General features: G+C 40.8%; 1 protein-coding gene across 1 annotated transcript in view; it reads right to left on the bottom strand.

The window, feature by feature from the left end:
• skap2 (src kinase associated phosphoprotein 2) overlaps positions 1–13,830 on the bottom strand; it is a 32,519-nt gene extending 18,689 nt beyond the window's left edge. Inside the window, exons 1-9 of the mRNA XM_062991667.1 lie at positions 13,751–13,830; positions 10,384–10,489; positions 10,273–10,298; positions 8,609–8,707; positions 3,265–3,345; positions 2,134–2,217; positions 1,035–1,159; positions 843–906; positions 646–756 (exon numbers count right to left, since the gene is read on the bottom strand). Of these exons, the coding sequence (XP_062847737.1) occupies positions 646–756; positions 843–906; positions 1,035–1,159; positions 2,134–2,217; positions 3,265–3,345; positions 8,609–8,707; positions 10,273–10,298; positions 10,384–10,489; positions 13,751–13,790 (736 nt within the window). The 5' untranslated portion in view covers positions 13,791–13,830. The remainder of the gene's footprint in view (positions 1–645; positions 757–842; positions 907–1,034; positions 1,160–2,133; positions 2,218–3,264; positions 3,346–8,608; positions 8,708–10,272; positions 10,299–10,383; positions 10,490–13,750) is intronic.
• Positions 13,831–14,268: the final 438 nt, after the last annotated feature.

Raw genomic sequence — 14,268 nt, 5'->3', positions numbered from 1 at the left:
ATCAATAAATCAATAGTACGTTTAAACACACTGAGTAATCATTTACAACCCAGGATGGAACAAAATGTCCAAAGAATTTCCAAGGACCTCGCCACATAGAGCTTTTCCACCAAAAGAACTCTGGTTCTGGTTCTTGAACCGGTTCTGTTCAGGTTTCTTCGAACCTTGGTGTTTTGTAGAGAACCGACCCGAGTTTCCACCAGTTTTTGGGAACCAAGCACGTCATCAACGGTGGGCGTTACACAACAAAAGTAAAGAGTAACATGATGGTGGAGCGTGTAGATTAACTGTGGGGATTTGAACCGGTTCAAAATCAAGTTCGCGAACCAGAACGGAGCCGGATCCGCGTCGGTGGAAATGGAGTAACCGTGGATCATTCCAGCACATGTTTGATTTGGCACATTAAACCACGTTAAGCTTTATTTTAAACCAGAAGCGTTTTAGACTCTGGGAGAAGCTGATTCTGATTATCACCATTTCTCAGAAGCTGGAGCTGTAACACAAGTTTAAAAGTGAAACAGGGAGGAGAATCCAGATAAACACAGATACATGTGGAGCTGTAACACTGGATCTGAACCTTATTCCACACTAATGCAGATTGAGTTTTAATTAAAACTCTTTTAGGGTTGGATTAAAACTATAAACCTGGTAGCTCCTCGTAGATGTCTTCGTCGATGGGTGCAGGAACAGACGCGGTGCTCGCTGGCAGGCAGTCATCGTAGGTTTCCTCCTCTAACGGAATGATCCCGTCCATATCTGTGCATAAGTGTAAACGTTGGTTCATGATGCGGCAATAGCGTTTTACTAATAATAATTAATTAATACAAAAAATTAACTTCCACCTTTTATGACAAAGCTGATCTGCTCCACCCAATCCTCCGCTTCCTTCTGCGAGGCGGCACAGAACTACAGAGAGAGAAAGAAAATTTAAGAATTATTTACTATTTATAATAACATCCAACATACACAGGTGAGTTACAGTACATACACAGGTGAGTTACATACACAGGTGAGCAGCATCAGCAGAAGCGTACCTGATAAACCCGTCTGTCCGGAGCAGAGATCTCGAAGCAGCAGTCTTTTCTGGAGTCCTTGCGTAGCCCTGGGTTCATTCTCACGCTGTACCCGTCAATGTTAAAATCGCCCTTCTGCTGCTTATCTGACCGGTTTATTTTCCAGATACATGAAAAACATGCGAGAACGTTTAACTGTGGATGTACAAACACCTCCAGAACGTCCGTGTACGTTTTCTGGGACGCTGGATTAGAATAACAGGACGTGCCGCACCGCTTCGGCAAACCAGAAAAACATGTAGGTGCTGAACCATGCAGGGTTTGTGTAGTGAACGGTAACAGGCAGCACATGTACACCAAAAACTTTGGGGTAAAATATTCGGCCACAGTAGCACATTTTAAGGAGACAACAAGACGCTGTAATAGTCAAATCTCATCATCATGTACAGATGTTATTAGCGTTGCAGTTTTACAGATGTTAGTTCTGTTTAATGTAAATGATAAACCACCATCATACTACACAATGAATTATTGTAATTATCAGTTTTGTGCCGCTCACTGGACGCTTTCGAGTACTGAACACCACATCACACCCCCTCCAGGACCTGCTCGTCAGACCACGGAGCACTTTCAGTAACGGACTCCGTTTAGGAAGCCTATATGCACACTTATTAATATTTCTGCACATGAAACGTTCATAATAGTTTATTATATTACATCTTTTTATTCTATTTATACACTTTACATGGTATTGTACAGTAATACTTACTTACCCTAATACTTATGTTTTACTTTAACATACCCTGAGCTCCTGGAATTCCCTTTGGAGAATAGATAGTGATCTGTCTGTCTGTCTGTATGTCTGTCTGTCTGTCTGTCTGTCTGTCTGTCTATCTGTCTATCTATCTATCTATCTATCTATCTATCTATCTATCTATCTATCTATCTATCTATCCTTAGACACTGTGTAGAAACCTGGATCTCAGCAGTGATAAACTAGCATAACATCCTGCTGTGCCACCCAAGCACCACTGTGTATCATCAATACTAATAAGATAAAAAGAGAGACAAGGGAACACCAAAGTGCATCCAAATCCATTCGGGGTGAAACCCACCGTACCTTTCTCACCGCCGTAATAATAGAAGGTGTGATTGCTGAGGGCGCACCATCTCTTCTGCCACTCCGTACCAAAGAAGCTGTGATCTACCAGAGGGCAAAGGTTACCAGTTACAGCAGGTCAACAAAACACACAATCAGTGTAAAATCATGGAATTCTTTTAAAAATACAGTAAACTCACAACTAAAACAGCTAACATGCTAACATCATGTCAGGTGTCTTGAATCGACACTTGAAGTTACTATGCCAGTGTAAATGGCGGCTAAACTAGATGGCCGAAAGTATTTATTTATTTTTTAAAAATTGTTCTATTTTATTTTTGCATTTTCTCCCGATTTAGTGTAGTCAATTTGTCTTCCGCTGCTGGTGGATCCCTGATTGCAGGTGAGGTGGATATATTTCTGCTCACGCCTCCTCCGACCCGCGTGCAGCCCTTAGCGGAACCCTTTTTCACCCATGCTTTCTGCACAGGCGCCTCTATCTGCTAATCAGGGTCCTTACACAACGCTTGAAGACCCCGCCCACATAGTCCGGACATCCCACCCTAGCAGAACCGTGTCTGCTGCAGGCACTGCCAATTATGCCCACTAGAAGGTCCTGGGTTTGATCCCCAGGTGGGGCGGTTCGGGTCCTTTCTGTGTGAAGTTTGCATGTTCTCCCTGTGTCTGCGTTGGTTTCCTCCGGGTGCTCCGGTTTCCTCCCACAGTCCAAAGATGTGCAAGTGAGGTGAATTGGAGATACAAAATTGTCCATGACTGTGTTCGATATAACCTTGTGAACTGATGAATCTTGTGTAATGAGTAACTACCGTTCCTGTCATGAATGTAACCAAAAAAGTGTAAAACATGACGTTAAAATCTTAATAAACAAACAAACAAACAAACAAACATATTATGCCCGCTAGATGGCGCCCAGCCGACTGGTGGGAAAGCCGAGTTTCAAACCGATGCGTTCAGAATCTCGGCGCTGGTGTGCTAGCGGAATATCCGGCTGCGCCACCTGGGTTTGCCATTTATTTTTAACATAGACGTTTATGGGTTTGACGTGGAGGGGTTTGATGTTTGTTGGTGAAAGTTTGATATGAATGATTCCTGGTTATGTAAGAAGAAGTAGGTTCGAATAGCACGTCTCACCCTTTCTTCGTTTTTCCAGGTAGCCGCTCTTAAAGACGGACGGAAGATCCTGGGCTGCCACAAGAGGGGCCTGCTGGACTCCTAAAGAAAAACAAAGTACAGGATTTAAAACATGTTTATCTCCACTTTTCACTAGGGATGTAACGATGCACCACAAGACAGTTAAAAATCGATTCACATGTGTAACAATTCAAATCGGTTTACATGTATAATGAATCAATATTCACTTTAAACAGCAGGGGGCGCTGGCGCTATTCACCTCGCCTGTTTGACGTCACTACAGGGTTGCCAGGTTCGGAATTTTCCAGCCAAATTTATTTATTTTGTATTATTTATTTATTTTGTAGTATTTGTTTATTTTGTACTTATTTGTTTATTTATTTTGTATTATTTATTTAATTATTTATTTTGTAGTATTTATTTATTTATTTTGTAGTATTTATTTATTTATTTATTTTGTTGTATTATTTATTTTGTAGTATTTATTTATTTATTTTGTAGTATTTATATATTTATTTTGTAGTATTTATTTATTTTGTATTATTTATTTATTTATTTTGTATTATTTATTTATTTATTTTGTATTATTTATTTATTTATTTTGTAGTATTTATTTATTTAATGTGGGATTTGTTTTAAAATTTTATTTCAGTTTTTTTTTTTTTTTTTACACAATAAGGGAAATGTGCAGCATTCTTTTACATAGTTTGTACCTACCTCGAAAATAAAAGGACATTCATTATTTAGATAAATAAAAGATAAGTACAAATACAGGATTTTATTCATTTTTTAAGGAGAAATAATAAATAACAAAAGGAAACTTTGTCATAATTTGTCTTCAATTTCAGTTTGTTTAAAAAATCATGAAAAAAATCATATCATGAACCCAGTATCGTGAATCACATCTCATCATGGGTAGAGTGTATCGTTACATCCCTACTTTTCACACATTATCAGGCACCGAACCTTTAAAACAATCGAACACAAGCGCTGGTGCTGTTACGCCGCGTGTAGATCAGTGGGTAGAACAGAATGAAAATAAGGTTACTCAGTCGTGTACTTTGGTTTGTCTGATTTGGGTAGATGGGAATCGGGCTACTCTGTCTAAAATCCACACATCAGCAGGACGCACCGCGTACCCACCCCTCGTTTGCAATGCAAAACACAACAATCCACCTAAACCATTTGTTTAGATTCCACTATTTGCATGGCTCAATGAGTGCAGGAGCTCTGACGGGTAAATGACCTTCGTCCCTGTTGTTGACAAACAGATGAGAGGATACGAGAGAGTAAATAAAACGATTTAAGCGTTTTATATAAACACGCTATCAAACTAACAATGTTTTATATCAATATTCTGTTATATTTCTTTATTACCTTCAAACAAACTGTGAACAAAACGTTCATTGTTACTTTTGCGTGTTAGCTATTGTCAAACACACAGCTAAAAAAGCTAACATGCTAACAGAAGAATTGGCAGCTAAAATAGCTAAAACAGCTAACATAATAATAGTGGACTGACCAGCTAACACACAGCTATAACAGCTAACACAGCTAAAACAGCTAACGTGCTAACATTAGACTGGCCAGCTAAGACACAGCAAAAACCGCTAACACACAGCTAACACAGCACAGCAAAAAGAACTAACATTCTCACAGCTATAACAGCTAACACAGCTAAAACAGCTAACGTGATAACAGTAGACTGGCCAGCTAAAACACAGCTAAATCCACTAAGACACAGCTAATACACAGTTAAAACAGCTAAAACACAGCTAAAACACAACTAAATCCCCTAAGACACAGCTAACACACAGCTAAGACACAGTTAACACACAGCTAAAACAGCTAAGACACAGTTAATACTCAGCTAAAACAACTAAGACAGCTAAAACGCAGCTAAAACGCAGCTAAAACGCAGCTAAAACAGCTAGAAACAGCTAAAACATAGGACACAGCTAAGACACAGCTAAAACAGATAAGACACAGCTAAGACACAGTTAACACAGATAAGACACAGCTAACACACAGCTAAGACACAGTTAACACATAAGACACAGCTAACACACAGCTAAAACAGCTAAAACACAGCTAAAACACAACTAAATCCCCTAAGACACAGCTAACACACAGCTAAGACACAGTTAACACACAGCTAAAACAGCTAAGACACAGTTAATACTCAGCTAAAACAACTAAGACAGCTAAAACGCAGCTAAAACGCAGCTAAAACAGCTAGAAACAGCTAAAACATAGGACACAGCTAAGACACAGCTAAAACAGATAAGACACAGCTAACACACAGCTAAGACACAGTTAACACAGATAAGACACAGCTAACACACAGCTAAGACACAGTTAACACATAAGACACAGCTAACACACAGCTAAAACAGATAAGACACAGCTAACACACAGCTAAGACAGTTAACACAGCTAAGACACAGCTAAAACAACTAAGACACAGCTAAAACAACTAAGACACAGCTAAGACACAGCTAAAACAGATAAGACACAGCTTAAACAGCTAACACAGCTAACATCATGTCAAGTGTCTTGGACACTTGGGGTTACTGTGCCAGTGTAAATGGCAGCTACACTAAATGACCAAAATTATGTGGACAGCCGACAATGAGTCTGTTGGGATGAGTAAATGTGTGAACATAAATACATGTAGATACGACTAACGAGCAGTTAAGGGATTAGGGGCCTCGCTTAGGGACCCAACAGCAGCAGGTTGGCGCTGGTGCAGAGGTTCCAACACCAGGAGCAGCTGTGTGATCAGAGCCTGAGGACTAAAACGCTCTATAAAACACTCCGGTGCTCCGGGGCAATAAAACTCCAACACCAACACGCCCACGCAGCGTTCAGACGGGCATACAAGCATGCGTACCCAAAATACACACACACACACACACACACACACACACACACACACACACACACACACACTTATCTATCTGCATGCTTTCTACACCAGCCATGCGAGCACCCATGTGTGGATTATGTGATTAGAACTACACCATCGTTGAAAACCCTGCCGATAGGGATCTTTCAGCTGTGCCCAATAAAAGGAGGTCTGAAATGACATTGGCTGTGGGCGGCATTGTCTCAGGTCCGTGCCATAAAGCATCCGTGCCAGGACAAAAGAGGGCTCGGTGTCGCCCGCTAGTGCTTTCTAGTCCTTTCTGAGCCTGTTGCCGGGCTGCAGTGAGCATTCAAGCCATAACATTAAAACCACCTCCTTGTTTCTACACTCACTGTCCATTTTATCAGCTCCACTTTGTAGTTCTACAATTACTGACTGTAGTCCATCTGTTTCTCTGCATGCTTTGTTACCCCCTTTCATGCTGTTCTTCAATGGTCAGGACCCCCACAGGACCCCCACAGAGCAGGTATTATTTAGGTGGTGGATGATTCTCAGCACTGCAGTGACACTGACATGGTGGTGGTGTGTTAGTGTGTGTTGTGCTGGTATGAGTGGATCAGACACAGCAGCGCTGCTGGAGTTTTTAACCACCTCAGTGTCACTGCTGGACTGAGAATAGTCCACCAACCAAAAACATCCAGCCAACAGCGCCCCGTGGGCAGCGTCCTGTGACCACTGATGAAGGTCTAGAAGATGACCGACTCAAACAGCAGCAATAGATGAGCGATCGTCTCTGACTTTACATCTACAAGGTGGACCGACTAGGTAGGAGTGTCTAATAGAGTGGACAGTGAGTGGACACGGTGTTTAAAAACTCCAGCAGCGCTGCTGTGTCTGATCCACTCATACCAGCACAACACACACTAAAACACCACCACCATGTCAGTGTCACTGCAGTGCTGAGAATCATCCACCACCTAAATAATACCTGCTCTGTGGTGGTCCTGTGGGGGTCCTGACCATTAAAGAACAGGGAGAAGGTAAAAACATGCAGTAAAACAGGTGGACTACAGTCAGTAATTGTAGAACTACAAAGTGCTTCTATATGGTAAGTGGAGCTGATAAAATGGACAGTGAGTGTAGAAACAAGGAGGTGGTTTTAATGTTATGGCTGATCGGTGTATATGACTTCTGAACAAACTGAACAAACGATTAATTTCGGCTGCTCTCGTTTGAGGTCGTCACAGCGGATCGTTCGTCCGGATATCTGATTCGACACAGTTTTTACACCAAATGCCCTTCCTCATGCGACCCTCACTTTATCCGGACTTGGGTTTCAGTGTGCACTGATATATGTCCTCTTAACATATAGACTCATGTCACGCCATGTCACGTCATGCGCCTTTTGGAATTGTGAGCTCAGCCCTGAGATTTGAACCCCCGGCACGTCCAAATCAATCTTTAACACAATCTTTAATCAGAAGGGTTCGGGCCTCCATCACATCACATGTGGTGGGAAGCTTTCAGCTGTCAACTCGCACAACTGGACCCTGGAAAACCTACATTAACAAATATTTGGTACTGGTCACACACCGAGCCCCTCCTCCACACCCACACTGCAGCCGACCTCCGCTACTTGATATGTATATACACAAGTTTATATGTACAAGTTTGCTGTTCCCTGATAGGCCGGATGTATAGGAATACGGGTTTTATTATTTCATTTTTACACTTTCAGGATGTTTCAAAGTGGGCAGTTTGAGTGACACAGGGGCAGCTTTTGTATATGTGGAAGATTGCTGTTGACAAACACACACACACTACAATAACGTTGGTGTCGTTGGACACCCTATTCCAAAACCCTGGGCATTAATATGTTTTTGTACGGCAATGACAGCAAGGCTTTTCACAAGAGTTTGGATTGTGCCTGTGGGAATTTATGCCTATTTAGTCAAAAGAACACTCGTGAGGACAGGCAGCCATGTTCAAAATCGTAATCAAGGATCCAATTCATCCCAGTGGTTTCCAGTAGGGTTAAAAATCAGGGTTCTGTATCATTTCTACAAGCAACTTACAGTACCGTGACAGTATATTGTCTAAGCAATTGAAGGTTAAGGGTCTTCCTCAAGGACCCAACAGTGGCAACCTGGCAGAGGTGGGGCTTGAACCAGCGACCTTTCGATTAGTCCAGTTTCTTAACCGATAGGCTACAACTGTCTTGTTGCCTCCTGTCATTGATTTAATACAGCTGACAGAAATGGGTGTGTTTGATAATTAGGAGCGGTGACTTAATACTTTTGACTGAATAGGATAGCTTGTGCTGAATGTTTCCATCAGTGTCATTTGTGAGGTCACGTCCCAGCCTATTATCAGTTGTTAAATTAGAAACACCCCCCTCTAAATACAGGGAATTAAAGAGAGAGCAGTGTAAGTGTTTATTCATGTCGTTTTTCTCCTCACAACACCGACACCTACCATCATATGCCATCTCCTCGTCCCTGTCGGTGCGCTCGGAGTGCAGCGAACCGCCGTCGTTGCTGTCGGCCTCCTCGGGCTCATCGCACTCCTCATCTCCTGTATAACAGATTTATCATCATCAGTTCCTTAAACATGAAGCTTTACACCCCCCCCCCCCCCCCCCCCCCCCCCCAACCACCACCACCGCCCTTCTTTACCCAGCAGGGGAGAAATGGGGGAAGATGAGTGAAAGAAAGTCAGGATTTCTTTACTCGTATTACATGTGCAAGATGTAAACCTGAATATCTGACTACAAGCACGGCGCTACAGATTCTTCTCATAAACTTGCACTGCGCAAACTAGCAATCGACCGAGCACACGGACACACAGAAACGCATGGTTTTGCATAGATTTTGAATAGGTAAATTCAAAGTGGGATTCGCCAATGCACCTGTCACCCCAGATCCTTCACGCTTTTACAACTAAAATAATATTTGGGAAACTGTGCTATCCTGTTTAGGCAAATGCGTGCAAATTGAACAAGGCTTCAGGACCTGCAGCTTTGCGCACACTGTTAAAATCCTGTACCTGCCAAGAAACACATAAAAATCCTATTAAAATATAAACTACAGCGGTACCTTGTAACTCGACGTCTTCTAAATGTAATCAGTGTGTGACTCTGAGCTGAACCTGCATCAGTGTGGAATAAGCGTCAGATCCAGGGTTACAGCTCCACATGTATCTGTGTTTATCTGGATTCTCCTCCCTGTTTCACTTTTAAACTTGTGTTATAGCTCGAGCTTCTGAGAAATGGTGAGAATCAGAATCAGCTTCTCCCAGAGTCTAAAACGCTTCTGGTTCAAAATAAAGCTTAACGTGGTTTAATGTAGTAAAAGAAGGAGACAGGAGCACTAAACTTCTCTTCATTATTACTGCTCATAAGTTCCTCCACTAATCACATTCCTCACTCGCTGTTTTACTACAATAAGTCACGGTGAGTTTTGTGTACCGCCGTCACATTTCATAAGAAATAACGGCACAGCGGCGCAAAAGCGGTTTTGTCACTCCTGTTGTGAATGCGCCGGTGCTGAAGGGAATACAGTATTCCAACATCAAGCATCTCCACCATTAAGAAGCGTCAGGAAACAATAAAGAAGTGAAGCTAAAGTGCAGCTTTTATTGTATTTTTATTGATGTTTAACTGTTTTTAATTGTATTTCAGTGTGTTTATATTATATTTGTGTTATTTTCAGTGTTTAACCTCATTATTTTACATGAGACTAAAATATCTGCAGCTCTGCAGGACCATGGACGCATTAACAAGTTTCCCAGACATCCTTATGGGAAAAAATACCTCAAAACTCAACGCTTTCAAAACTTGACGCCACTCCCAGAACCGACTGACGTCCAGTTTCAAGGTACCACTGTATATACATTTCCAGTACTGACCCAGGCATGTAGGAACACGTAGGAACTAAACTTTCCTGAGCTCGGCCCAGTAAAAGCAAACGTGCAGCCACAACGTCAGCACTTATTAGTTCCCTCTATAAAGCTTAATGCGTTTAAAGTGCCAGGAAGAACCTTCAGCTCTGTGCTCATTTGACTTCTCTATTTATTTAACCTGCCCCCCCCCCGACAACCCGACAGCCCGACAGACACAAAGACAGAAACAGGATACTTACGTTTTTCCTTAAAGTCCTGAGGATAGCTGAGGAGAAAAAGGTGGAAAAAATGAAATGTAGTGACCACAGTGTTTACATATGTGTGTTGTATAGCAGGAGATTCTCTCCTACCTGGATTTGAGCTCCTTCACCCGTTTTATTAAAGCATCTTTTTTATCCTTGGCCTTTTTACTGAGATTCTCACCTTTCAGAATGTCTGTCAGAAAGGTTTCCAAGTCTAAAACAATACATAGTTAGCATTTATATAATAATAATAATAATAATAATAATAATAATAAATTCAACTTATATAGCGCATTTCATAGTACCCAAGGACGCTTTACATAGGAATCATAATCACAAACAAGATTAAACAGAAACAGAAGAAGACGAGTGAAAGTGCTGAGTAAACAAGAACGTTTTAAGAAGAGATTTAAACTCAGCGAGAGACAAAGAGAGACAAAGAGGGAGAGAAAGAGAGTTCCACAGCATAGGGGCAGCAACACTAAATGATCTACCACCCATGGAGGTCAACCTAAACCTTGGAGCAACCAGGAGACCAGCATCAGACGACCTTAACCTACGAGAAGGGACATAGCGGTGTAAAAGATCAGCCAGATCCAAGGGGGCCCGACCATGATGTGCCTTAAAAGTGAGCACTAGGATTTTATATTGAAGACGCTTATTGACTGGAAGCCAATGGAGTCGTTCTAATACCGGGGTGATATGCTCATGTTTTTTACACTGGGTCAGAACTCGGGCAGCAGCATTCTGAGCGATCTGCAGGGGTCGGAGAGATTTAGAGGGAAGCCCATAGAGGAGAGAATTGCAGTAGTCTAGTTTGGAAGTAAAAAAGGCATGTACCAGGGTCTCAGCAGCTTTAAAGAACAGAAACGGACGCAGTCGAGCTACATTTCGAAGCTGGAAGAAGGCAGACTTCACCAGTGAACCTATATGTGGCTCTAATGACAGGAGAGGGTCAAACAGAACCCCAAGATTACGGGCCTTGAAAGAAGACTTAACAGGGATACCAGCAATAGTGAGGGATGTGTTAGTGAAAGAAGAGACAACAGATTTAGAGCCAATATATTTTTTAATATTGCATGAATTGTGCTAGTAATAAGTTAACATGATCCCAAAGTTATAATTTTAAATGGTATCCTATTAAAATTGAATATCCATTAACACTCTAATAATAATCAATATTATCCATAAGTGCCTTACCCAAACTGTTACCACACAGCATATTATTCATTTTATAGAAGTGATCTTACACACCTTTTTATTATTATTATTTATTTATTAGGATTGTAACGTCATGTTTTACACTTTGGTTCCATTCATGACAGGACAGGTAGTTACTGCTTACACAAGATTCATCAGATCAAGTTTAATATTAAACTCAAAACAGTCATGGACAATTTTGTATCTCCTGATCACCTCACTTGCACGTCTTTGGACTGTGGGAGGAAACCGGAGCTCCCGAAGGAAACCCGCCAGTCACGAGGAGAACATGCAAGCTTCACACATAGGAGGACTGGGACCGCTTCACCTGGGGATTAAACCCAGGACCTTCTTGCTGTGAGGCGACAGAGCTACTCACTAAAGCACCATGCCGCACTCCTTTTAATAATGACTGTAGCTAAAACATCTGAACTCAATAAATGAGAAGGTGTCCACATTTTACGACTCTTCTTTGAACCTACATTTGTGTAGTACAATTCAATAAATGTATTTTTTATTTATTTATTTTAAACCAGTCCAAGCTACATGTCTAAGAAAGTGACAGGAGAATACAAGGCCAGATCCTCAGGACCCTGGAGCTGTGTGACACCCACACTAGCTGATAAGTCACAATGCCAGACAATCTTTAAAATGTATTTTATTATGTAAAAATGTTTATATGGTGCAATTTTATTAGGTTTTTTGTATCCACATTATTTATAAACGTTTACTGACTTTATTCTTACATCCCCAAGAAAATTCCAAAATATTAGCACTCCAGTCTCACCATATATTCACCTACATATGTTTATCTTATTTATGAGGTTAACTTAAGTTTGGGAGTCTAAGTCCTAATTCATATATATTGACCCATCATTCCCTTCCCTCCTTTCTGGCTGCCCAGCACATAGAAGGAACCACCCTGAACTCCAGCCCAATCCCTCCCTAACAGTCTCATAACCACTCCGTTCATTCATCACATACGAAGGTGTGGCCTGAATTTGTTAGATTAGATTAGATTCAACTTTATTGTCATTGTGCAGAGTAAACAAGTACAAGGCCAACGAAATGCAGGAGCATCTAACCAGAAGTGCAAGATAGAGATGATTTACATATAATACAGTTAAAGTGCAGAAGTGACCAGATAGTGAAACATATAAGAATATTAAAGTATTAAGCAGGTGATGTTGATATTAAACAGATAATATTTATGATTGTACAGTGTATAGACTAATATGTATTTACAGAGTAATGAAGGTGACTAAAGTGGCTACATGAATGGGTAATGAATGAGAATAAATAAAGTGAAGAATATAAGTATAGCAGATATATACAGTATATACATTATTGTTGTGCTGGTGTAAGTAGTGCAATAGTGCCATGTGCACATTTGCAAAATACTGATGATACATTTGTAAAAACTTTAACTTCTTGATTGCTCAGAAATATACATGATTATGTACAGCTTGCTTGATTGTGGACAGTGTCGCCCATGTTCCAGCAGCTTCTGATTCCTGGCACACCCGACCATAACAACAATTCAACAAATTTCTCAGGATAAAGGGGCTGTTTGGGTTTTCTTATTGAGTTTGGTAATGGACCACTGTTTAATGTACTTTAAAGGGGGCAGTCAAATTAGCCCTATTTATATGGACACATACTAGCCACCAGCTGTGGTCAGTTATAATCACTATCAAAGCTAGGAGGCCAGGAAACGAGTTAATGACATAATAGAACTGTTTATATCACCAATTTAATAAAGTTATTTAATGCAAATTTGTGTGTTTCAAAAACCCACAAAAACTTTAAGTAATTTTAAAGTCAAATACTAAGAATGAGCTATTTCATTTTTATTAAAGCACACATTCCAATCATTCAGTTCCTGAAATAGAGCAATTATAGAAATTATTAATAATTATTCATAATCAGTCTGATACTGAACACATATAATATAAAGTTAATACTGATGTCAATACATTATAATGTTTATGTATCATTTAAACGTTTATTTAATTATTTCCTTTCCTTTTAATTAATATTATACGTACAAACAATAACAAAATAAGCAAAAAACGTTGTAATTTTAGGTATTTTAGAACTAGTTAGTACTTTATCACTTCTCTTAACTTCACCAACTTCCTCATTTCTGCCAAAAAAAACTCTCACTTAAAAAACAAGCCAGAAAAATCAGTGGTATTAATTTCTTTAACATCAGAGGATCAGAAACACCACGCATGTGCAGTTTTAGTGTTTATTTATTGCGACAGCGTGCTACCTGAGATGAGCAGAGTTAAATCCTCCGGGATGGACTTCATTCCGACTCTCTGCGCTCCTTCCAATCGGTCAGCGTTCGTTTTATTTTCCCACCCGTTTTAGTAAGAACCCACCTTCCGAGCTATCATTGGCTGATGGTGAATTTTTAGCGCGAATGTACTGGCTGCTCGACTAGCGTATCGGGTGTGTTTTTGAAGTATTGGCCAATCATTCGCCAGGTAGGCGAGACTTTCCGGAATACGGGTGACGGTATGATTTTTACGCCTTCGGCCGCAGTAGCCTTCGAAACGCGGAAGTTTTACAGTGGTCTGTGTGGGGGACGCGGAAGTTACCGCTCTCATGAGCTAAAAACGAAGAGGAAACAGAACAAACTGGCCTGATTTTGTGTTCAGGACCCCCAATGATGCTCGTGTTTCATTCATCTAGTGATACACAAGTGATTTAACACCTGAGGCAGTAGCCAGTTCATACACAAGCATGTAGGAACCAGGACGTACAGGGTACATAGATCTATCTGTC

Source organism: Trichomycterus rosablanca, chromosome 3 (genome assembly GCF_030014385.1).
Source record: "Trichomycterus rosablanca isolate fTriRos1 chromosome 3, fTriRos1.hap1, whole genome shotgun sequence".
In the NCBI taxonomy this organism is placed as follows: domain Eukaryota; kingdom Metazoa; phylum Chordata; class Actinopteri; order Siluriformes; family Trichomycteridae; genus Trichomycterus; species Trichomycterus rosablanca.
The sequence above is the reverse complement of the archived record's forward strand: the minus strand, read 5'-3'. Positions and strand labels throughout refer to the sequence as shown.